The 27,457-nt window shown below is 36.6% G+C and overlaps 1 protein-coding gene across 3 annotated transcripts in view; it reads left to right on the forward strand.

The window, feature by feature from the left end:
- atrx (ATRX chromatin remodeler) overlaps positions 1-26,710 on the forward strand; it is a 352,828-nt gene extending 326,118 nt beyond the window's left edge. For all 3 annotated transcript variants that reach the window (XM_039765743.1, XM_039765744.1, XM_039765745.1), the window contains 5 exons: positions 4,085-4,234; positions 8,439-8,564; positions 21,423-21,518; positions 22,723-22,851; positions 25,307-26,710. In XM_039765743.1, coding sequence (XP_039621677.1) covers positions 4,085-4,234; positions 8,439-8,564; positions 21,423-21,518; positions 22,723-22,851; positions 25,307-25,558 — 753 coding nt within the window. In that variant the 3' untranslated portion in view covers positions 25,559-26,710. The remainder of the gene's footprint in view (positions 1-4,084; positions 4,235-8,438; positions 8,565-21,422; positions 21,519-22,722; positions 22,852-25,306) is intronic.
- Positions 26,711-27,457: the final 747 nt, after the last annotated feature.

Consider the following 27,457-nt stretch of genomic DNA (forward strand, 5'->3'; position numbering starts at 1 on the left):
ACCACATTTCAAACGTTTATTCTACAACAGTGCTACACGATAAAAATAAATTTCATTACGACACAAGAAAGGGTATACAAAGTAGATTTTTTTCACTGTTTTTTAAAAATAATGTCTTCAACGTGGTGGCCATCATTAGCAATACACTCTTCGAGACAACTGCTGAATGCTCACATGACTCATTTGGCCATTTCAAGGGGAATTGTGGTGAATTTATGGCGAATTGTGACTTTGATGCCTTCAAGGTTTTGAGGTCTGTGTGTGTGTATACCTTCGACTTGAGATATCCCTACAAGAAGAAATCGCACAGAGTGAGATCAGGTGAACATGAAGGCCTCCTGACATCGCCGCGCAGGGTGATCAGCTTCCCTGGAAACATCTCCTGCAAAACTTGCATGGAGCTCTGTATAATATGAGCTGTTGCTCTATCCTGTTGAAACCTCACATCCATTTCTTCCAGTTGTGGCCGGAAAAAGTTCTCTAGCATTTCAATGTAACGCTCCTCCCTCCTCAAAAACATAAGGGACTACAATGACAAATTCTGCAACGAGGCACCAAACTGTAACATGTTCACTGTGCAGGGTTCTCTGATGAAGTTGACGAGGTTTGGTTTTAGCCCATTAGCAAAAGTTTTGCTTATTTATGCAGCCATTCAAATAGAAATGTGCCTCATTGCTGCACAAGACAATGGCATCTTGACGAATGGTTTGGAGAATGTTCGCGCACAACTCTCTTTGGCATTCCTAGTCTCTCTCTGAGAGTTCTTGCACTGCCATCATTTCTTATGGATGGAAATTAAGGTCCTCATGCAAAATCCTCCTCAAAGACGTGTTGGAAATGCCTAAGGCAGAAGGCTGTTTGTGTGCTGAGCATCTAGGATACTGCAAAATGCCCTTACAGCTTGGATATTTTCAGGCATTCGTACAATCCGAGGATGACCTGGAGATTTTCTGTTCAATGTGGTACCCGTCTGTCTAAACTTAGCCACCCACTGAAGAATTGTTTTGCGATTTGGGACGTCACTGTTAGGAGGAATGCCAAAGTCCTTTCGGAAAACACGTTGCATAGTGCTGATGGATTCGTTGTTTTTGAAGAACACTTTGATAGTGAAAGCATGTTGTGCGCCGGAGCAAGGAATGTTGCAGACTGAAAACTACAAGAGTTCGCTAATCAAAGGACCCCACCCCAACCCACTCAGCTGCCTCTACTTCGCGCAGTCACCTTGAGAAATGTGGTACTTCATTTTTGCTCACCCTTTATAAACATTACATCATACATGGATAGCAATATGTAAACAAAACCCAGGCCAGTGTGTACTTTTTGTCTGGAAATCATGCATGCAGCCAGTTTTCATACCACATATGCACAAAGATTTTGTACTTGCAAAGACTTGCATTATGCAAAGGCTGAAAGTCAGATGTGGGAATCTAGTCAAATCTAAAACAACCATAGCATAACCTCACACGAGTACAGTGTAATACACTGATTCTTTCTATTGAACAGGTTTCAATGCTCTTGAACACATATAATGAGTCACCAACAGACAATGCATTTTACTTTGAATATGGCCTGCTAGTGTTCATAGCAAAGTACAATTTAGATCACAGAGGCTTGCCTGGGCTAGGCTTATTGTTGCTGCCATTCAGGTAGCTCAAATAAACAGAGACAATGTTTGCTTTAATCTGTAATCTGACACAGAGTACTGAATGACAGTGTTGCTGTTGGGGTTAATTTAGATCCACAAACAGCGGCGAGAGAGAGGCTTTTCACACAACCTGTTGCAGCTTTGGCTTGCTGGTTACATATTGTATAAAATCCTCATTCTATTTAACACTAGAATCCCTGAAGCCTACAGAAAAAGTCGTAACCGTGTGTTATGGACTGAAATCAAATACAGTGGGTTGAAAAAGTATTCGACCCCTAGACAAAGTTTAAATTTCCTGCAATATTTTCCTTTGAAAATGTATCTTTAGTTTCATACTGTTACATATAAATTAGGGCCTCTTGGACAATAAATTTTCACAAAAAAATCCTGAAAATCAAATTATACTGCAACGATAAAGAACATGTTGGTGAAATCTGCTGTTGAATAAGTATTCGACCCCAATAGCTTGGAGACTGTTTGATTGTTAATGTAATAAGGGCAATGAATACAGGTGTAAACAATCAAGCAATTAATCCTCTAGCTTGTTGACTGGTCTATAAGTGATTATTTAGGCCAGTTCTTAGGAACATACAACTGAGAAATCAGTACAAGTACAAAAGCTGACAAAAGTGAAGACAAGGGAACTTTCTAATGACACGAGAACCACTGTGATTAAGAAGTTTAAAGATGGCAATGGTGCCAAGAAGATTGACAACCTCCTTAGCCTCATTGTTTCCACTGTGAAGGCCATCATAGTGAAGTGGAAGACAACTGGAAGCATAGTGAACCAGCCAAGGTCATGCCGCCCTGTTAAAATAACAAAGGAAATGTCAAGAAAACTAGTCAAGAGAAGTATGCGCAAATCCTAAAGTGACTCCGCTACCATCAAGCATGGTGGGGGGAGAGGATCATGCTTTAGGGCTGCTTCTCTAGGGCAGACACTGGGTTCCTTGTCTGTATTGAAGGACGAATGGATAGTAAGAAGTATATCCAGATTTCGGAAGAAAACCTTCAAACGTCAGCTATGATATTAGGAGTCGGACAACACTACCACTTTCAGCAGGACAGTGACCCAAAACACTGTGCAAAAGTAACCAAAGCATGGTTTGACAAAAAGAAGATCCAGGTTTTGCAGTGGCCTAGCCAGAGTCCGGATCTGAATCCGATTAAAAATTTGTGGCGTGATCTCAAAATTGCAGTTTACAAATGAAAGCCTTCAAACTTTGCCCAGTTGGAACAGTTCTGCAAGGAAGAATGGGAAAAAGTGTCTCCATCTAGATGTGACAAGCTTGCTATTCAAAGTGATTATTGTTAATTAATTATTATTATTGTTATTGCCAAAAAGGGTGCTGCTACCAAGTATTGACTGTGTGTCATGTGAAGGGGTCAGTTACTTTATCAACAGCATTTTTGACAGCATGACTGTCAATTTACATTTGTTTAGTTCACCAAGCTCTAAATGTTTCAACATATGTACACAGAGAAATAAAAGTTCAGTGTGATACTCTGCATTTGTGATTTTTATAGGTTGTAAAGATGTAAGATGGAAATACGGTGGCTTTCCACAGGGGGTCGAATAGTTTTTCAACCCACTGTATATGTTTTTATTATGTAATAAGCAGCTCACTACTCAAAACTGAGAGAACCCTGGCTCGAACCCACAATCTCTTGATTATTAAACAGCAGTTCTTATGTCTGCACCAACCAAGCAGACATGCTGACTTAGTGTTGATTGATATTTGAGCTTGGGTTTTTACTCATTGACAGCAACGTGTAAATTAACTGAAGTTGGGACCTTAGTGGTGCTATACAGTGGGAAACGCCTCCGCACCACACCAGCTCCGATCCTCAACAGGCCTGACCCCATTGGTTCTCCGAATTTCAACTCTTCCGGGGATGAGACTTCCAAAGGCTTTCCCTCACCCCCTTTATAATGTGAATAACCTTTCTGTGGGCAGCTGCAGCAGAGCTACTCCTGCGGAGAGCTAAAATCGGTCCTGTCTGCCATTTCAGAGCTGCATTAAGTTTTTATGGTGGATGGAGTGCCAATCCTGCCACCAACCCTCAAGTTTTTCCTGTAAGTTGGAGCATCGTTTTCATGTAATGTAATGTGATAAATGTTAAATAGCTGTTTTATTAAGACTTTCACAAGGCTCTATGTGTATTCGCACTCCTGCCCAAAACATTAGTGGTTTATACTTAGAATCTGACTTTACACAGTAGATATGGATGAACTAATGTTATATAGTTTTTGTTGTTTAGAATATTAAAAACTTTGCACTCTGTTTAGTTTTGAATGTGCATCTAACTTAATTCTTCCTGTATTTCAGTTACATACTATATTTTTTTTGAAAATCTAAGTTTAAGTGCTTTAGAAAAATAATTCCACTACTATAAAGTGATTTTACAAAGATATGCTATGTTTTACTTTTTTTGCAGGATCCTTTCCTAGCAGAACTTCTTCACAACCATAAAGAAGAGATAGTAGGTTATCATGAGCATGATTCACTTCTTGATCACAAAGAAGAGGAAGCACTTACTGAAGAAGAGCGCAAAGCAGCTTGGGCCGAATATGAAGCAGAGAAGAAAGTAAGGACATTAAGATAAAAAATTAAACTAGTTTGAAATAATGAAATTTGTAACTCTTATGTGCCTTAATGTTTCCCTATATTTTATCTTTTTGTTTGCTCACACCATCACTGTTCGTGTCACCGTTAAGCCTTTCTACATAGTGATAATATTTTATTTTGTGTTTGATGTTAATAGGCCAGCCTGGCATCTCGGCCACTGCAGATTTATGACTTGCAAACAGTTGCTGTCATTTTAGGCTCAGGACCATGTGACCCTGAACTGAATTACGCTTGGATGAAAGAAATTATTATTTACTTTTAAATTTGCCAGGCTTAATTTTTATACTCTGTACTGATAGCAATATTTACATCAAGTTTGTTTTATTCCAAATGAGTTTTGTACTACAGCCTCTAAAATCCTGTATATACAATGCAAGACATTTGAAACATGCTGGCTAGTACCTAGTTGACTGTTTTACAGGGCCTGAATTTCATTTATGCTAGACTGTTGCAGTTTAAAAGGTAATGGGGGAGATATTGTAAGTTTTGAGGGGTTTCAGCTTATCGTTTATCAAGAATCATGTGATAATTGTGGACTGTCTGATTTATATTGTGATTCATACTAAATTTATTCCTTCAAAGGTTCTTTTCAGAAACAAAAGTAAATACTACTTAAAATTAATACTAAACATAAAAATTCAAACATTATTGTAATAGTGGCACATTTATTGATTACCAAGATTAGTATGCAAAGCTCCATTTGTATGAATAGACTTTTAAAATCAGCTTTGTGGCATTTCAAGTTACATGCAGTATATGCATATATGGAGAAGCTCGTTTTGTCACTATTGTAGGTTAACAACAGATATAGAAATATAATAATAATTCGAATATATGTGAAGTCTGAATCCTACCTTGATTGTTACTTGGTACTTTAGCTGGTATTGCCTGTTTTCTCCAGATACTCCAGTTTTCTCCCATATCCCAAAGACTTGCAAGTTAGTTTATCTGATGACTGCACATGAGTAAAAGTTGATGCCAAATTAGTTTCTGCCTGGAGCCCAGTGTAGCCAGTATAGGCACTTGCTCTCAATAACACTGGCTCTGAGGCTAGGGATCTACACTGGTAATCGGAAGGTTGCCGGTTTGAATCCCATAAAATGCCAAAAAGGACTCTGCTCTGTTGGGCCCTTGAGCAAGGCCCTTAACCTGCAACTGCAGAGCGCTTTGAGTAGTGGGAAAAGCGCTATATAAATGCAAAGAATTAAAGAATTATTATTATTAACACTGAACTGCATAATATGGTGAAAAAATGGATGGATAACTGTAGCTACTTTAGTCTCACTATTATTGCTAACTCTATCATTCAAATACAAGTTAAAATGATTGCAAACTACAGCTGATTGCTCCTGTTATCACGCTGTCCAGACATGTAGGAATTATTTAATCTAATTGCATAGTGGAATAAAAATGGCAGTAACAGAAGGGATTTTTCTCCTTTATTAAGACAAAACTTACAGAATAATTAAATTACAGATTCCCGTAATTCCAAACTAACATTCTTGCCCTGTTATCTTAGTCACCCAATTACACCCAATGCTATGAATATATATAAAATATAGGGAGAGCATATTTGTATTGTTTTGATTTTGAACAGAATTGCTCCAACAGAGTTTGTTATACAGGGATAGATAGATTGATTGATAGATTGATCGATTGATTATTAATCCCAAGATGGAAATTCACATACTCCAGCAGCAGCATACTGGTACAAAAAACAATATTAAATTAAAGAGTAATAAAAATGCAGGTAAAAACAGACAATAACTTTGAATAATGCTAACATTTACCCCCCTGGGTGGAATTGAAGAGTCGCATAGTGTGGGGGAGGAACAATCTCCTCAGTCTGTCATTGAAGCTGCTCCTCTGCCTGGAGATGACACTTTTGTTTTTTTTTGTTGTGCAGTACAGTTGAAGGAGAGTATTAACATCAAGATATGATGCTTTCAGTTCATTGCAAATATGTGCCTGCCATATTTTACTGTTAAAATCACTTTCTAATATAAAGAAATGTCATGTGCTGTTCCCATCAGATTTTTTATTTAAATTGTACATATGTGACTGCTTCTGGAAAAGCTCCATGTGCAAAATCAGTTTATGATTAGATGTACATAATAATGTTTGTTGTATAGTTATCTGTGCAACACAACTTCATATGTACTTTCTGATTTTTAAGATTTCCTACAGGTTTGTTGATCTCATTTCAGCTCCCTTTGGCTTGAGAAGTATAACAAAAAAAACAAACAAACAGATGCAAGCCCCTCTATGTTTTGCTGCAAATTTAATTGCATAATACTCTATTCAGTCATTTCAAAAACATATCACTACATTATTAGCTGTCCATAGCCACAATTTAAATCTAAAAGTTCTATAAAATTCAATCATAAAAACAAGTATTTAACCTCTCCATATTAAAGATTTTTACATTTGATAGTTCAAATTGTCTAATAACAGTTTTGCATTTTAAAAGTAAGTTTAATACACGTATTGTAAGTCATTGTAAATGGTGTAATATATTTAAAGTAAGTAAAATTGGACTTGTTAATACTGTATTCTTAGTGTGTATCTGCTTTTATAAAAATATGCTCTGCTTAATCAAACATATTCATCACAAATATCATGAATTTTATTTCAAAAATATAGCCATGTGCACTTTAGATCATAGTTCAAACAACGCGCTTCTTTGCTACTTACTTTAAAGCTAGGTTTCTGTGTTATTTTTTTAAGACCAGTAGTGGTTTTATAGCATTTACTGATTTGTTGGAGTTAATGTAAAACATAAAGCTGGACAGACTGAAAACAAAAACTTCTAAATATGTAACATGGTTATGGATCATGTGGTATAGTTTGATAGGGTTATTTATTTAGATGTTTTAAATTGCACATTGTCATAGAATGTCACATTTATGAATTAGAAAATAAATTGAACTATTTTAACCTTCAACCCAAATGGATGGAAATATTAGCATGATCAGTTTGCAATAATTATTGCCTAGTTTCCTTGGTTCCAGTATGTTATAGGCTATGTAGATAATAATATAGGCTACACTAGGTAACTTGCAATTAATCAAACATCAGCAACATATCATGTCTGTTTTGGGGGAAATGTGAGTGAGGTATAAGGAGTCAAGTGATTCCACACTGTATCATCTGTTCTTTAGCCGCTTATATATAGGTGGTACTTGCAGTGTGATATTTTTGGTTAGATATCTATCTGTGGGTGATAGAAAAAGATTGACAGCAAGCATATTGATTGCCAGACACAGGGCTTTACCCACTGTCACAAAGACAAATACCTAGACAGCCTCTTTTATAGGCGGACTTGGAATAGCAGACATCACCATTGTAAAGTTCAGAGTATGTGTACCATCCTATTCTGGACTTTCCTCTGTACTGAGCAATGCAACTCTGTGTTAAACATAACATTTTTTCCAAACTGTGCACTGCCAATATAAGTATCATTTTTAGAGAGGTACAGGGTATATTTGGTAGATTTGGTTAAAATAATTAAAAGTGACGCTTATTTTCATACTGAAAACAGCTTTGATTAAATGTGGATGTAATATGAATTTATCTATCATCTATACTAAATTCATCACTGTCTAAGCAAAATCTTGTCTAATTTCTGCAGAATATGAAATGTTTAGGCTAATTCTGAGAGTGTAAATTTAGAACCATAAAATGACTTCCAGACAAAACAAAATACTAGGAAAAAGGCATCTTATCATGGTAACTTGTTTCAGTTTTTGTCCCAGCTTGATACAGTTGTTTTGCTTTTTTTATATATACATTTTAAAATAGTCTGTCTAGATACCACAACCCCTGTTTAGTTTGTTGTTTTAGTCTTTTTTTTTTAGTACCTTAACATAGTTTTCTGTTCTTAAAAATAAACAGATGCGCCTAATATCATAATGAAAGTATAATTAAATCACACTTTTCCCAAAATTTCACATGCTTAAATCTGCATTCTTGCATTGGAGTTGTGTTTTACTTTTTAACAATTAAAGCTTCTACTTTGTATTCCCTTAATTTATGCAGTTTTAGTATAAGTTTGAGAAATCCAAAATTTATTTCAAGGTTTAGGTCACAATTATTAAGTATTGTGTCAAATGTTAAACTATAGGTAGTTTATTATTAATTGAATGTACTTTTTTTTTTTTTAGGGGTTGTCCTTGCGAACAGGTGTAAATCCTGGAGTAAATTATTCCCCTTTTACTATTGGTGCTCCTACTACATATTTCCCATTCAATGTTGCAGCATTAGCTGCAATGAGCAACCAGCAGCTAGAGGTATGTAATGTAGAAAAAATAACTGGTATTTTTCTGATGATAAATTTTTCAGATTCATAATTTATTTAGTTTTAAACAATTAAGTTTGTAGACAGTGGAGTACAAACAGTATACAGAAGTGTTTTTGAATCTATATCATTTAATTGTCTGTGCCATGTAACTGTCAGGTAAGTGGTAAGTAGCAAATGTACAGAGTTCTTTATTGTATAATTTATGTTTGTTTGATTTCTTTGTTTTTATGAAACCCTGTATAAGCAAGAGCTTTATGTGTGAAATTTATTTTCTCTGTAACTTAAAATTCCAGGGTTTTTCTACTAATAATAAAGTTACTGTACATATGTACAAACCCCTGTGATGATTTCATGCTCCATTCAGGGTTAACTGCAGGATCCCTAAATGGTGTTATGATTAATTCCATCTTCCTGCAAACTTTAACAAATAAGCAGGCTTAGAATAATGACAGATGAGTAGCAAAAGCAAGGTTTTGTTTTCCTTGGAACATTTCATATCCCCCCAACCATGTATAAGCTAAATCATGTTTAAGATAGTGGTGGAAAACCTCCTGATATAAGAAGCTTTACAATGTTTATGGTTTATGACGAATACACATATATCAGATTTGGTTGTCATATTAATATACCCCCTTTACTGTGTATACAGAATATTAAAATGAGCAATATGATGACAGTATATGACCGTTTTAAGTACATGTTTTAAAAAATGTGTGGTCTTCTAAACAGTTACAATCTACACAAAACAGTAAACCCTGGATCATTAAAAAGATACAGAAACTCTAATTTCGTTTACTTTAGAATGTTATTTGAGTTTGTCTGCATTAGTGGGCATTTTATGGAATAGCAAGCAGTGTTTTTATCTGGTTTTAAAATTAAGAGCTTAGTTTTAGTTATGTAAAATTACATTTATTGTCTTATTTATATAATACATCTTTAAAACTTGCTAATGCCTTGCAGTGCATTCTGTGAATCAGGCTGAATTTTGACCAATCTCCTTGCAATTTATTTCATTTGTGTTATTCATCCTTCCTTGCACTTGGCTGCATTTTTGCTCTTGTGAAGTTAATTTCAAGTATAAGACAGATATTCAAATGGTAAAATGATTTTTTGTACCATATTATGGTTTACGTTTGATGCTTGTTCTGCCGTAACCATCTCTTTATTCTGTATCTGCAAGGCATGGCTGCAATCAACGAACATTCCATCCATCAATGGTCCCTGCATGTTGCCAGTATTAATATTTGTTTATGTATTTACTGTATGCATTTGTTTGATTTGTTATGTATTTTAAACAGATAACATAGATGACATTCCATTAATATTTTATACTACTTGAATGAACAATAGTTTTAAGATTGTCAGCAAACTTTATATATATCCAGTCCTGTCGAGTTATTGAGGTTGTAATCTGCAGTTTCTGAATGTTTGCTAGAAATCAGTAATGTGACATCTGTAAAATTTCTGATTAGATAGTCACTTTTTTCAGCCTTAAGTACATTTTTCAGCAATTTGACCATTACTTGAGTAAATTTTGCACAGGACTTCTTTTGCTTTTACAGTATCAAACTATATTTTTAAGTCAAATAGCATCCCATTTCTGTTGCATTTTACAGCAAGTCCCCAATACCCATTGTACAGGTCACGTTATTAAGAATTTATAAAAGAGGCCTTTATTCCAAACTTACGATATAGTGTATTAATGCTCAGCTGCAGCTAATAGAATATTTCATTCATAAATAAAACGCTGTAGCTCATTTGCTAAGTTGTCCCCATGCTTACTGCTCACTGTAAAGACACGAAAACTGAAAGTGGCTTTTCATATGGTCATATTTGACTGCTTTCTTGAAAGTTGTAAAATGCAAAGGTGATTCATATATAATTCAGTGCCTTTTGTGCTTGCCGAAATAAATCTTTTTGCTTGTAAGAATTTGCATTTAAATTTAAAGAAGAATGTTGAAGTTTTTTTTTTTTCTCCCCTCTTTTTAAAATGTCTTATATGAAGCCCCTGAAGTCCAAAAAAGTGGTGTCTTTTTAATCTTGTGCAAGCAAAATTTTACTGGCACAAGTAACATCTTGAGATCGCAAGTTACATATAGTGTGGATTATTATGAGTCCAATTACTGAAACATTAAAGTGAACCTGGCTTTAAATGTCACTTTAACAAAGGACAAACTCGAAGTTAATGCTAGATATCGTAGCCTGTGAGAGATCAGAGGAGTGCCCTGTGTTAGGCACCAAAGTCTACTTTGTATGTGAGTGGTAATAAAAGCAGAGATAAATACTTTTGTTTCTAACCGATCAAGGCCCTGCCGACAAGAATCTAGTCTAAAGCTGCAATGAGTAAGGAAAGTGCAGGTGACTTATTAAGTGAAAACCGTAGTTTTATGTATTAATGTTAACTTTGAACAGCAATGTATTTTGTCGTCGTAAATTATTGACAAATTTCTGCAAATCTCTTATTCTGTATTCCAATGAACAGCAAAGTGTGTGACTTGTGTTATCTCTGAGTTGTCCATATTATTAGTTCTTCACGCAATTCAGCAGAGAACATTTAAATGTAACAGAATTGATTCCTGTTAGAACACTGACTCTCAGATTTGTAATTGCCAATTGTAATGTTGTATTGAAGTTGAATTATTTTAGTGTATAGTTCATCAGTTAATTAACGGAGAGATGTTGTTGGTTTCCATATATGTTTAACCAGTTTCTACTTTGTTCTCTGTGTGTTTTAACAGATCTGCATTTATGTGTGTGCCAGGTCTGTATTTAGTAATTTTTTTAGAACTAGAATCCCTGAAGCTTACAAAAAAAAGTCTTAATGCTGGGCCACCTTAAATTCCTTCGCAACTCTTCATCAGCATATTTATTTTGCTAATGTGTCAGTCAGCACAGGCTGCAAACAGCCTACTATCCCATCCCCGACCAACACAGCTGAAGTTCTCCCAGTACAAGTCTGTTTATCTCAGAGTGAGGTGCCTGGAATTGTATAGGGTAAATAATATATCATTATTTGGAATACATACATTTCATTTGTTTTCCGTGTCTACAGTGATCTGGATAAATGTAGGATGACAGGAAATGTGAGGCAAGACATTTTGAATGCACAACTAAAACAAACTTGATTCATGTAATGACAAAATTCTGACATGAAGTGTATAATGTGTTAAGTCTGAAGTCCAAATATCAAATAAACACTTTCACAAAAGGTATAACAAAACAAGTGCGCCATTATTCACGAATATAACCAAAGAAAGAGAAATTCAATTTACATGTTATGTCAGTATGTTAAACTAAAATCCAAATATCAATTGCATAGCTGGTTTAGAGGTAAAAACGGCAGCTTCTCAATCAAGAGGTTACGGGTTCTGTTCTGGGTCTGCCCCGCAATTTATGTTTTGAGTAATGAGCTGCTTTTATTATTACTATTATACAGTGCATCCGGAAAGTATTCACAGCGCATCACTTTTCCCACATTTTGCTATGTTACAGCCTTATTCCAAAATGGATTAAATTCATTTTTTTCCTAAGAATTCTACACAGAACACCCCATAATGACAACATGAAAAAAGTTTACTTGAGGTTTTTGCAAATTTATTAAAAATAAAGAAACTGAGAAATCCCATGTACAGTACGTAAGTATTCACAGCCTTTGCTCAATACTTTGTCGATGCACCTTTGGCAGCAATTACAGCCTCAATTCTTTTTGAATATGATGCCACAAGCTTGACACACCTATCCTTGGCCAGTTTTATCTATTCCTCTTTGCAGCACCTCTCAAGCTCCATCAGGTTGGATGGGAAGCGTTGGTGCACAGCCATTTTAAGATCTCTCCAGAGATGTTCAATCTGATTCAAGTCTGGACTCCGGCAGGGCCACTCAAGGACATTCACAGAGTTGTCCTGAAGCCACTCCTTTGATATCTTGGCTGTGTGCTTAGGGTCGTTGTCCTGCTGAAAGATGAACCGTCGCCCCAGTCTGAGGTCAAGAGTGCTCTGGAGCAGGTTTTCATCCAGGATGTCTCTGTACATTGCTGAAGTCATCTTTCCCTTTATCCTGACTAGTCTCCCAGTTCCTGCCGCTGAAAAACATCCCCACAGCATGATGCTGCCACCACCATGCTTCACTGTAGGGATGGTGATGAGCAGTGCCTGGTTTCCTCCAAACGTGACGCCTGGCATTCACATCAAAGAGTTTAGTCTTTGTCTCATCAGACCAGAGAGTTTTGTTTCTCATGTTCTGAGAGTCCTTCAGGTGCCTTTTGGCAAACTCCAGGCGGGCTGCCATGTGCCTTTTACTCAGGAGTGGCTTCCGTCTGACCACTCTACCATATAGGCCTGATTGTTGGATTGCTGCACAGATGGTTGTCTTTCTGGAAGGTTTTCCTCTCTCCACAGAGGACCTCTGGAGCTCTGACAGAGTGACCATCGGGTTCTTGGTCACCTCCCTGACTAAGGCCTTTCCTCTTTCGATCGCTCAATTTAGATGGCCGGCCAGCTCTAGGAAGTGTCCTGGTTGTTTCGAACTTCTTCCACTTACGGATGATGGAGGCCACTGTGCTCATTGGGACCTTCAAAGCAGCAGAAATTTTTCTGTATCCTTCCCCAGATTTGTGCCTCGAGACAATCCTGTCTCGGAGGTCTACAGACAATTCCTTTGACTTCATGCTTGGTTTGTGCTCTGACATGAACTGTCAACTGTGGGACCTTATATAGACAGATGCATGCCTTTCCAAATCATGTCCAATCAACTGAATTTACCACAGGTGGACTCCAGTTAAGCTGCAGAAACATCTCAAGGATGATCAGGGGAAACAGGATGCACCTGAGCTCAATTTTGAGCTTCATGGCAAAGGCTGTGAATACTTATGTACATGTGGTTTCTCAATTTTTTTTATTTTTAAAAAATTTGCAAAAATCTCAAGTAAACTTTTTTCACGTTGTCATTATGGGGTGTTGTGTGTAGAATTCTGAGGAAAAAAATGAATTTAATCAATTTTGGAATACGGCTGTAACATAGCAAAATGTGGGAAAAGTGATGCGCTGTGAATACTTTCCGGATGCACTGTATAATAAAAAAAACATGCATTTAACTTGAGTCTGTAACAGCCAGTGTAAAGTTTTGCTGCTTGTAAAAGATATCACTAAAGGGCTATAAGAAGACACACAAACACTGGTAAATCATGTCTTCTTGGTATCTTGTTGTTACTTACATTTTTTTTATTCAGTTTTATTCTTGAGTTAAAGCACACTTGTTTCATTATGCTTTTGTGAAAGTGTTTATTTTATATTCAGTAACCACTTGAATTATATCCAATCTGTCTCTGTGTCTGTCATGCACGCACGCACACACACACACACACACACACACACACACATCCATGCATGAAAATGCTGTGTCATTTGAACATTGGGCAAGATCAGAAAAAACAATCTACACGTTGTGGTGCATGGTACTGGAAATGCAGACAGACTTCTTTTTTTTTAGTGGATACACTGTCTGCATGGCGCTACCAGATCTAAATACTAGTGTGGTGAATTGCATGTGCGTACTGAAGTGACTTTAGCTGCAGGTGGATGTTCCCATCCCAGTTTATGGTGCCAAGCAGAGTTGTGTTGCTGTTGTTGAGTTATTAGCCAGTGTAAACAATGGGAAGAAGTTGTCTGTTGTTACGTTTCTGCCTTTGTCCAGAAACAGCTTTATAACCGCAGTCTCAGAAAGTCCTTTTCCCGTGTAACGAAGGGAATCTTTTCCTCAATAAGGAGTAGCATTGCATATGCATATGCAAATCTGTCATTTTTCACACGTTCTGCACGTGTCTTTGTTGTCAAAGCGTAAGTGCTGCCTGATAGTCTAATAGTTGTCACCGTATCTTTGGTCATTGCTGCTTTTGTGAAAAGAATTGAGATAAACGCCATCAACTCAGAGAGGGAGAGGCAACTTTGTTGTACCACATGAACGTGACAGAGAATAAAACTGAATAATAAAAAAAAACACTAATTTTTACAAGTAGCAGAACTTTACACAGGCTGTTACAGACTCGGATCAAATGCATGTTTTTATTATGCACTAGTAATAATAAAAGCAGATTACTACTCAAAATGTAAATTGCAGGGTAGCCCCAGGATCGAACCCGCAACCTCTTGATTTAGAACCTGCCGTTCTTATCTCTAAACCAGACATGTAATTGATATTTGGGTTTTGGTTTTTACATATTGACAGCAACATGTAAATTGACTAATTTCTTTTTCTTTGGTTATATTCGTGAATAAATGTGCACTTCTTTTGTTATACTTTTTGTGAAAGTGTCTATTTGATATTTGGACTTCAGACTTCACACATTATGCATTTTGTCATTATATGAAAAAAAGTTTCTGTTTTAGTTATGTTTTCAGTATGTTTTGCCTCGCATTTCCCGTCATCCTTCATTACACAGATCATTGTAGACACGGAACACACATGAAATGTATGTATTCCAAATAACAATATATTATTTCCCCTATACAAATTATTGCATTTACATGAGAAAGCATTGCATTTATATGACATAAGTGTGTTTAAACAAGGTAGTATTGCATTGAAACTCTTAACACAATAATTATTGAGTTTAAATGAAACAGTATCATGTTTAAACTCAATAGCAATGCAATGAAAATTAAGTGGTGTCTTGTCTGCTTCGTGACAAATAATCATCAAGCTACAGTGAGTAGCTTTAAACTGAATACCAAATAGGGCAAATTTCATGTAAACACCAATTGACAATGTTAGTTTACAAATCCTAATCCTATTTTTCAGTCAACATCAAAATTCATTATTTCAGTGTCTAAAATCCTTTAGCATTTTCACATCCAGAAACAAAGACACTCTAATGCTTTTTTTATTGCTAGTAGGATTTATCCATTGGTTACTGTTATTTGAAAATGAAATGTCCAGAACTTTAGTGATTTTATTTAGCCCTAGGTGAACATGGCTAGGCAGCAGGAATTTTGAAAATCAGTTACTACTTAGCTAATCAGAAAACTTTTCAGTTTATGAAGTGCATGAAATGTTTTGGTGTGAAATTAGAAGCTCTTGACTGCAGTTACATACGATTTAGGCATACTTATTATTATTATTATTATTACTATTATTATTATAATAAATACTTTTACTTTTTGTACTTGAATACTTTTGAAAGCAGATACTTATATATATAACTATATATATATATATAAACTGCTCAAAAAAATTAAAGGAACACTTTGAAAACACATCAGATCTCAATGGGAAAAAGAAATCCTCCTGGATATCTATACTGATATAGACTGGGTAATGTGTTAGGAACGAAAGGATGCCACATCGTTTGATGGAAATGAAAATGATCAACCTACAGAGCCCTGAATTCAAAGACGCCCCAAAAATCAGAGTGAAAAAATTATGTGACAGGCTAGTCCATTTTGCCAAAATTTAATTGCAGCAACTCAAAATTGTACGCAGCACTTTGTATGGCCCGTGTTCTTGTATACATGCCTGACAACATCGGTGAATGCTTCTAATGAGATGACAGATGGTGTTGTGAGGGATCTCCTCCCAGATCTGGACCAGGGCATCACTGAGCTCCTGGACAGTCTGAGGTGCAACCTGGTGGCATTGGATGGACCAAAACATAATGTCCCAGAGGTGTTCTATTGGATTTAGGTCAGGAAAGTGTGGTGGCCAGTCAATGGTATCAATTCCTTCATCCTCCAGGAACTGCCTGCATACTCTCACCACATGAGGCCAGGAATTGTCATGCACAAGGAGCCACTGTACCAGCATAGGGTCTGACAATGGGTCCAAGGATTTCATCCTGATACCTAATGGCAGCCAAGGTGCCTTTGTCAAGCCTGTAGTGGTCTGTGTGACCCTCCATGGATATGCCTCCCCAGACAATCATTAACCCACCACCAAACTGCTCATGCTGAATGATGTTACAGGCAGCATAATGTTCTCCATGGCTTCTCCAGACCCTTTCACTTCTGTCACGTGCTCAGGGTGAACCTGCTCTCATCTGTAAAAAGCACAGGGCACCAGTGGTGCATCTGCCAATTCTGGTATTCTATGGCGAATGCCAATCGAGCGGCATGCTGCTGGGCAGTGAGTTCAGGGCTCATTAGAGGACATGGGGCCCTCATGAAGTCTTTCTGGTTGTTTGGTCAGAGACATTCACACCAGTGGCCTGCTGGAGGTCATTTTGTAGGGCTTTGGCAGTGCTCATCCTGTTCCTCCTTGCCCAAAGGAGCAGATACTGGTCCTGCTGATGGGTTATGGACCTTCTATGGCCCTCTCCAGCTCTCCTAGAGTAACTGCTTGACTCCTAGAATCTCCTCCATGCCCTTGAGACTGTGCAGGGAGACACAGCAAACCTTCTGGCAATGACACGTATTGATGTGCCATCCTGGAGAAGTTGGACTACCTGTGCAATCTCTGTAGGGTCCAGGTATCGCCTCATGCTACCAGTAGTGACACTGACTGTAGCCAAATGTAAAACTAGTGAAGAAACAGTCAGAAAAGATGAGGAGGGAAAAATGTCAGTGGCCTCCACCTGTTAAACCATTCCTGTTTTGGGGGTCATCTCATTGTTGCCCCTCTAGTGCATCTGTTGTTAATTTCATTAACACCACAGCAGCTGAAACTGATTAACAACCCCTCTGCTACTTAACTGACCAGATTAATATCCCATAAGTTTCATTGACTTTATGCTATATTCTGATTAAAAAGTGTTCCTTTAATTCTTTTGAGCAGTATATACTGTGTATATATATATATATATATATATGCTTGTACTCCAGTACTTTTTAATCTCCTTAGCACTGTATTTTTTTTGGGTTAATAATTTGCATTTTTATTAAATCTCAAAAGTATGTGTAAAAAATAATAGCAATGATGAATAAAAATCATGACATGAAATGAACAGTAATAACAAAAATAATGCTACTACTAATGATGCCAAAACAGTATAAAATATCAAAATGAGTCCTTTGTGTGGTAAATCTTAAAGCACAGTGAAAGATACAATCCAGTGTCACAGTTGGGACAATAATAGCGTGTTTTTTTTTTTGGGATCTTCTTTCCAGATTTATCAGTTGTTGAACAGCACACTGCACAGGTGCAAGTTGGATTCTGGGTTTTTTTTCTGTTGGAGGTATATAATCAATAAAATGCCTACCAATAAGACTCTCCGGATTGATTCGTGATGTGCTGGGCTGACCGCATCTCTTTAGTGGTAGTGTGGATGGTGGATGTGCAGCATTGATTAGTTCTACAAGATGGCATGTGAAGTTTGCATGAGATACAGTTTTGCCAGCTTTTTGTTTGTATAAAACGAATGCATTCAAAATGCACTCTTTTACCAAATGGCAAAATATCATTTTGTAGTATTTCATTTGTTTCTTGTCTTTCCATTTCAGCAAAAGCACTTTACTCTTTTGCCAAGCTGCTAGCGCACCTTGATGTAATTTAGCTCTGCCAAAGTCTTCAGACATGCCATGACAGTTGAGACGCACTGTTCCATATGCGTCAGTCTTTCTTTGCAGCAAGATGCCAAATAGCTCTGGTGAAGTATAAAAATTGTTCATAGTTACACAGTAACCTTGATCCAGCAGAGCATCTGTCAAAGTCAGCACCAATTACATACTAGTGCCTTACTAATTATATTTCAGATCAAACATTGTTCCTTTCTCTTTGTTCAGAACCGAAATACAAATGTATCCTGTGTTATATTCACAAAGCTCTTTTAAAACTTGCCAAATCTTGCTCTTTTTGACACGATGTACTATATCCACGAAAGTTTGCCCTTATAAGCCATGAGTTTCATCAATGCTGATATCACGGTACAAAATGTAAATGCTCCAAAATTTTGCTACTTTGGCCTGGTATATCTCGTAATTTTCTTCAGTTGGGGTGCTGGTTGGGTATTCTCGTCAATATCTTCATTGTTGGTAAAGTGCGTAATTTCTCCAAAGAACGGCAGCACTGACAGCACTTTTAGAACCCAAGTAATTCCCAGTTCTGTTACGCAAGATGCATCTGTACAGTTGCCTGAGTAACACTCGGAACTAACACTATACCGCGGTTTTTGCAGCCCAAGTAATGCTCGGGTCTAATGCTAAGGAGGTTAACTGAAATACTTTTCATTACGTTGAGAGTAAAAATTTACAAGGAACCAAGTATCATTTTTGAGTGGCCTTTTTTTTTTAATTATATAATAACTGTCTGAAAATGAAGGAACTGTTGAGACTTCATAGATGGTTTTTAATGGCCATGACAAATTCTCAGTAATGTGACTTAAGAACTTAAAACTACTTACGTTTTCCATTGCAGCTCCATATATACTAACAATATCATGACCGCTCTCCAAGCCTTCAGAAATCCAACAGTTCACTTCTTCAGGTTTTCTGACTGTGATGGAAAGATTGCTGTTATTGCTGTATTTAGGAAACCTTTAATTGACACCTTATCATTTTTATTGAATAGTAGAACCACTACTATTATGTTAATGAAACAGTATGCGGTGCTTGGCAGCACAATCATGGACTAGCAGGTACATCAAACTGCACAATCCTAGGGTGATAGGCTTCTATCTACCAGTCAGAAAGTTCTGGATCCAATTAAGCACAATGATGTTCAGTCTCTCAGTATCACTATTAGCCTTCAGTAATAATAATTTTGAATATTTGTTTTAGCACCCCAAAGAAAGAAAAATATGATTTCCCAGTCTAACTTTATATATTCTTAAATGAGCATGGGTTGCTTCTATACAGATAAGTTATGTCCTAGTAAAATGAATTTATTGTTCTAACAACATTAGCAGCTAATATATTTACCACAGCAAACTATAGACATTTAAAAAATATTTTAAATCAGTAGCTATCTGCCATACTCTGTCAAAATCTGTTATCAGAGTAACACATTACACTAATTTATAATCTCCCTCAATCAAACCCTAATAATCAAATCTGTAAAGATTTTGCATTAATAGATCCTTACAAGCAGATTTAGCCAGGGTGACAGTGAGGGTACATATGACAACAGTCTTTGTTTAGGCTTATGATTTCTTAGAACAGGTAAATGTTAAGAAAACATTGTTTTTGTATTATACCATATTCATGGAAAAAAATTGCAATATAAGATTTGTTTGTGCAAGCATATGTCTTAATAGTGTACTCTGAATAGACTACAAGTGTGCCTGCAGTATTCGCAAACAATTGGATATTATCTAATGTAACTTTGCACAAAATTTTATATATACCATGTTTCCCTGAAAATAAGACCGGGTCTTCTATTAATTTTTGCTCCAAAAGATGCACTAGGGCTTATTTTCAGCGGATACCGTATATTTATTCATGTACAATAATATACATTTATCCAAATACAGTCGTGTCATCTTCTTCTGAAATATCGTCATAACTGTCCACATTCAATCCCTGAATTCCAGCTTGACTTTCTTGCTACTCCAGCTGCTTTTAGGATCCTCCAGGATCAATGTGCTTTGATATTCAAGCGACGCATATTCCCAAAAGTAATGACGCAATACATTTTAAAAGTCTGACGTATCATCTTCTGTGCTGTCTTTTTTTTTGCACCTTCACAATACCATCAGAATGTACAGCGGTGTATTTGAGCCACAGAGAAAAATAAATAAGGACATAATGAAAATGTCTATTTTGTGATTAAAGTGGAAATTTCAGCTTTAACCTTGGAATGTCCAGTTTAACTTTGTAGTTTATCATTAAAGCACTTCATCTTAAAACCGACCAAGTTTTTAATTGCTACGCGTTCTGGGGCTTCCTCCTGACCTGAGAGCAGTGGCAAACAGCATCGCCACACAGAACACATTAAAATTATAATATTCTAGCCCTCTGCACATTTAGAATTCTTAGATTTATACTTTATCTCTTTCATGATGAAATTTATTAAAATATTTATGTTACATTTTACAGATAAATCATTAACTTTGTTTAAATAATGAATACTGTTAATAGTTACACATATGGGGTGGCACAGTGGCAGAGCGGTAGCACTGCTGTCTCGCAGGGAGTCATGTCCCTTGTGATCTCTGCCTGGAGTTTGCATGCTTTCCTGGTGGGTTTCCACAGTGTGCTCAGTTTTTCCATCCAAAGACATGAAGGTTTGGGGATTTGGTGAAGCTACAACGACACCAGTGTATGTGTGAGCTTGTGTTCACCTTGTGATGAGCTGATGCCCCGTCCAGGGATTTTGTTTCTGCCTTGCACTGATGCTGCTGGAATGGGCGCATCCCCAAAATGATGGATATTATCGTTAAACATTCTTGTCAGAGATATTGTGGTAAGGTGTCCTCGGAATTTAATGGATGTTTAAGGCATACGCATTGCATCGCATGAAGTATAAACCTGGCCTTAGGCGCCTTACTTTTCAGCTGACGATCTTTATCTTTGATATGTAAAGACTCCAGGTTCTAGATTAGCAGGCAGAGTTGTGCTTAGTCGTAACACTACAGAGCAAATTCCTAGACAGCGACACATTGTAGTAATAATGTAATCAACTAGTACACTATTGAGAGAAGGTGCTTAACCATACTGTAATTTATTCATTTACCAGTGGACAGGATATTTTCAATAAAGAACACAGGAGAGGGGTGCTGGATGCAAAATACCAAATAACTTAGATTTATAGACTATTCTACACTTTTTAAAATCATGAAAAACAGTATTCTAAAGTTTACCCTTTGTTGGGGGAAGGAAACACTTGCATACATTTTACCAAATAGAATGAAGACGAGAATCTTCCCCTGGGTTCATCTTCTGTCTTTTTAATGCTTCTCAATCTTTTGAATTTTTTTTTTCAGGATCTTATTAACCAAGGCAGAGAGAAAGTTGTTGAAGCAAGCAATCAGATTACTTCAGTTACAAGAGAATCATTTGAAGATATCATATCATCTGTGGTAAGAAATACGATCGTTTAAAATAGCAGATTTTTTCCATGCAAGATATGTTGCAGGCCCATTCCCACATCTCACTTGTAGTTGGAACAATCGCTGAGTAGAAAAAGTGACACCTCTGAAAATTAAAACAATTAATTAGTAATAATCAAACATACTTTTTAATCAGTAATAATGTAGGAGACTGCAAAGTGTCCAATGCTAAAATATAAAGTTGTCCAAGGAATTAATGTGTTCAAAAAATAAAACTATTTAAAAATGGTTTACAAACTTAAGAAGAGATTCAAGTGATATGCTCTGATCAAAAAAGATGCACAGGCTCCTGTTTCGCATGCCCAAACATCACCACCAGGTGATAAAATATCTTAAACCTTTGTCTTTTTTCTTTATAACTCCTTCATTTGAAGTTCTAGAAATTTTATTTTTCTGCTCCTCAATAAACAGCAGGAGTAGGGAGGTGTAAATGACAAAAACACATTCCCCTTTTAAATAAAGGTCAGCAACATGTGAATTGAAATTAGTAAGCATTAATATCTTTCACAGTGTCCGCAATAATCCTTTTATCTATGTGAATTATAATCCTTTTATCTATGTGAATTATAATCCTTTTATCTATGTGAATTATAATCCTTTTATCTATGTGAATTCCTATAAATAAACAATAGTTTAGTCCAGGACTTTAGTGTACAATGTAGGATTTTCTCTAAGAGAAAACATTAAATAATTATTTATTTGTTGCATATGTACATACCTTTATTTAGACAAAAGTGTAAAATGTTTACTGTGAAGGTTTCTGAAGGCAAATGTGAGTACTCATTTAAAAGTATTTACCTCTATATACTGTATTTTAAACTTAATGATAAATATACAGTAAATATTTAATTTTGTGAGGCTAATGCAGCTCAACCCTTACTATGACCCAATTAAATTGATTTAAAGAAATACTTGTAGAAATAATCCCTTACTTCACTGATGCCACACTAGTTATCAGTTAACCCAAATCTTGAATGTGTGCAGAAGAACTACAGTGCAAACACCAGGTTAAAGAGTTATTTTCTTTTACAGAATAAAGTTTTGAATCTGCTCCTCTATAAAATCAGAACCCAGCTAGCATAAAGCTGTTTTTCATCGTAGCATTGATGTTTTTTTGTCTAAATCAAAACACATTAATTTTGTATTTGTGTGCTGTGTTTTAAACACTCTTTAGTGGAAAGAAAATCCAAATCTGACTGAGGCTCAAGTACAGTCTATGGCCTTAGGTCGCCAAGCAAGCATTGAACTGGAGTTGAAGCGCCGTGAAGCTGTATACAGAGACGTGTTAACTAAACAGCAGACGGTAATTTCCTACTGATTTTAGTTTTCTTTTTTCTTTTTTTTTTTTTATGAACTTTGTGTTGTTTTTGTGAGCCTTGTAAGAATAATATAGTTTTATTTTGATTAATAGTTGGACTTTATTTGTGAATAAACATCACACCATTTTAATTTCACACTCTTAATTTGTTTTCAGACAAAAAGATACAGTAAAATCAGTTCTTGTTAATCATTTAAACATCAGTTTATTAAAACTAAACCAAGTGATCAGTGTAGAACAGTGGTAGTCACTTTCTTTCTGAAAGGTGGTTTTCATTTCTGCCAACTGCACAAGCTAATTTTCCTCACTCCATAGCAGTGACATTTACAATAATTACAACACACCCTGTTTTATTTTTCATTGGCTTTTTGAGTGTAGTATAAAAGTAGTACAGTGCATCCAGAAAGTATTCACAGCGCATCACTTTTTCCACATTTTGTTATGTTACAGCCTTATTCCAAAATGGATTAAATTCATTTTTTTCTTCAGAATTCTACACATAACACCCTATAATGACAATGTGAAAAAGTTTACTTGAGATTTTTGCAAATTTATTAAAAATAAAATAATTGAGAAAGCACATGTACAGTACATAAGTATTCACAGCCTTTGCCATGAAGCTCAAAATTGAGCTCAGGTGCATCCTGTTTCCCCTGATCATCCTTGAGATGTTTCTGCAGCTTAATTGGAGTCCACCTGTGGTAAATTCGGTTGATTGGACATGATTTGGAAAGGCACACACCAGTCTATATAAGGTCCCACAGTCGACAGTTCATGTCAGAGCACAACCAAGCATGAAGTAAAAGGAATTGTCTGTAGACCTCTGAGACAGGATTGTCTCAAGGCACAAATCTGGGGAAGGTTACAGAAAAATTTCTGCTGCTTTGGAGGTCCCAATGAGCACAGTGGCCTCCATCATCCGTAAGTGAAAGAAGTTCGAAACCACCAGGACTCTTCCTAGAGCAGGCTGGCCATCTAAACTGAGCGATCGGGGGAGAAGGGCCTTAGTCAGGGAGGTCACCAAGAACCCGATGGTCACTCTGTCAGAGCTCCAGAGGTCCTCTGTGGAGAGAGGAGAACCTTCCAGAAGGACAACCACCTGTGCAGCAATCCAACAATCAGGTCTGTATGGTAGAGTGGCCAGACGGAAGCCACTCCTTAGTAAAAGGCACATGGCAGCCCACCTGGAGTTTGCCAAAAGGCACCTGAAGGACTCTCAAACCATGAGAAACAAAATTCTCTGGTCTGATGAGACAAAGATTGAACTCTTTGGTGTGAATGCCAGGCGTCACGTTTGGAGGAAACCAGGCACCGCTCATCACCAGGCCAATACCGTCCCTACAGTGAAGCATGGTGGTGGCAGCATCATGTTGTGGGGATGTTTTTCAGCGGCAGGAACTGGGAGACTAGTCAGGGTAAAGGGAAAGATGACTGCAGCAATGTACAGAGACATCCTGGATTAAAACCTGCTCCAGAGCGCTCTTAACCTCAGACTGGGACGACGGTTCATCTTTCAGCAGGACAACGACCCTAAGCACACAGCCAAGATATCAAAGGAGTGGCTTCAGGACAACTCTGTGAATGTCTTTGAGTGACTCAGCCAGAGCCCAGACTTGAATCCGATTGAATATCTCTGGAGAGATCTTAAAATGGCTGTACACCACCGCTTCCCATCCAACCTGATGTAGCTTGAGAGGTGCTGCAAAGAAGAATGGGCGAAACTGGCCAAGGATAGGTGTGCCAAGCTTGTGGCATCATATTCAAAAAGACTTGAGGCTATAATTGCTGCCAAAGGTGCATCGACAAAGTATTGAGCAAAGGCTGTGAATACTTATGTACATGTGATTTCTCAGTTTTTTTATTTTTAATACATTTGCAAAAACCTGAAGTAAACTTTTTTCACGTTGTCATTATGGGGTGTTGTGTGTAGAATTCTGAGGAAAAAAAGGAATTTAATCCATTTTGGAATAAGGCTGTAACATAACAAAATGTGGAAAAAGTGATGTGCTGTGAATACTTTCTGGATGCACTGCATGTTGAAGATGGGAGGGTCAATTTCAGATAAGTATACAGAAAAGTTTCCACCCTTCCTAGTATTCAGGCCATTTCAAATGTTACTGACTTACAAATAATACTTGTACATCATGTTGTATCCTGTATTATTAATGCAAACTCACATATTCAAGATACATTTTAAAAACGTATTATATACACATATGCACTATATATGTATATAAAATTACTGTTTTTTCCTTTGTTTAGAAGAATTTAAACATCAGTTCTTTTCCATGTAGACTTTTTACTGTACAATATAAGTAAATCATCCATGTACTTTAAGCAACATTTATTAAGTACAATCTTCACTTAACATTAGCATTATTAGTTTCTGAACTGTTTTCAAGAGGATCAAACAATTTTTTTTTTTGTTTTATTTCCATAGTTAATAATGTATGTTCAAAAGGTGCTATCGAATAGGAAGATCCAGGAGCAGCATCTGGCAATGCAAAGAGCCCAGCTGTTGAACCGCATGGGTTTACAGAAAGGACAATTGGGAGCTTACAATCAAATGGAGATGCTGGGATTGTATCAACAAGCCCTGGGGGGTGCAATGCAGCCCCCTTCTTTGCAGAATATGTCAGCTGCTTTAAACCAGATGAGAAGCAAAAACCCCGGACCATCTCAAGGAAACTAGAGTTGCAGCTAAAGCATAAATGAATAGAGGTCTCTACACTTATGTATGTTTGTCTTTAAATGTGGGGGGGACTTTGGCTGAAAAAGATGCACACAAACTGAAAAACTGTCTTTAAGTGTATGCAAACAGGAAAAGAATTGAAGGTGTCCTACAATTTTATTAAAATTGTATATATAGCCTTAATTTTATTCAAGGTTTTGCCCAGTTTTAATAATTAATTAAAACTGTGCTTTTGGTTACAATGTTTTATTGGTCCCTTGATAATCAACATTATATTATTTTCCTCAACTAATACAATAATTACATCCTTTGCTTCCATAACTTTTCAAAAATATTCATTTTGTAACAAAATTTCAGTGGGACCACAGCTTGACTAACTTGCTCATATTTATGGATGTATGTCCACTGCTCACCAACCTCAACACTGTCGTCTTTATTTTTTTTTTATTGTGACTGTGTTTTTAAAGTGAGTATTAAAAAGTTTGTTTTGGAGGGAAATCCATCAGCACCAAAAACAAAAAATCACCACAGTTGATTTTAAGTTTGTCACCTTTCATGTAGTTCATTACAACACAAGTGATAGAAGATATTTAAATCTTTGAAACATGTTCATTATACAAAGTATTTTTTGTATAAGGCTTAGAAGTGTTTATCTTGGCTCCTGTTGCTTTTAGCGAAATTCTCAATTGCTTGCACTGTGTTTAAATGTAGATCTGCTTGCTGGACCTTTTGTAACCTATCCTGGTTGTAAAGTGTTTTTTTTTTTTTTTTTTGTTTTTTTTTTGGCTTAATACTGTGAGAATATGAATGTTTTTGTCCTGCTTGTGTAGTAACGATTCTTTACTAAGTAGGAACTTTGCATAGCTCTGAGCTCTAATAATGGTTGGATTTATTACTTGGGCCCGAGGGGAGGGGGTCTGAATTGAATTGGTATAGTTTTGGAGACTTCTCCTTAAATTGCACAAAATATATGTAAGAAATGTACAGGAACCGCAGTTTTTTTTTTCTTATTTTCCTGTTTTATTTTTGGCAAGAATGTTATTTGATGCTAGAAATGCACCAATATGTGTTTTGCAATTACTTGGCAGTTTACTAGTTAAATGTTTAATATCAATTTAATAAAGACCAAAATGGTGTGTTTCTTTTATTTAAGCACTGTCTATTTATTTCTACAGTTAATTGTTTTTTTATTTTATTTCTTTAAAAATTTTGAAAGCAACATCTAAATAAACTATATTAACTCTTAATTATTAAAAGATATAGTTCTAAAATGTAGCAAAAAAATTGAACTCATTTTTTATGGGCGTTCACAAAACCATTTACGTTTTAACTCGATATTTCATTCATGTAAGGTCTGTTGCTGTGGACTCATAACGTGAAGCATCTTAGTTTGAATAACTGTATCGTGGTTAGTCACAAATCCACAACATCTGGCTCAGAAGTGGTGTCTGTACAGTGTGAGCTTATAGGAGCACTCCATGTCTCAGCCACATAAATTCCACTTCTGAACACTGCAAGTAACGCACTTCCTGGTGACGTCTGCTGAGCTCTCACTCTCCAAGCTCGGACTTTTTTTGCACAACACCATCACACTCCACCTGTCCGCAGTGCAAATCTTCAAACTGAGATGCTTCATGGTGCGAGTCCACAACAGTAAACTTGGCCACCACGTTGGGATTTGCATTGTGGACGTGTGGAGTGCAGTTATGGTGTTACAGGGAAACAGTGAAGACTGAGAGAGAGCTCTGCTGATGTCAGGAATTGTGTTAGTTTGCGCTGTCAGGAGACTGTCTTCTGAGCCTAATGTAGAGGGTTTGCAACTGACCACTGGCAGTCCACAACAGTGCAAATCTGCGAAGTAAGATGCTTCATTTTGAGAGTCCGACAGCATTACAGAAC

The sequence above is a fragment of the Polypterus senegalus genome, chromosome 10 (genome assembly GCF_016835505.1).
Source record: "Polypterus senegalus isolate Bchr_013 chromosome 10, ASM1683550v1, whole genome shotgun sequence".
Taxonomy (NCBI): domain Eukaryota; kingdom Metazoa; phylum Chordata; class Cladistia; order Polypteriformes; family Polypteridae; genus Polypterus; species Polypterus senegalus.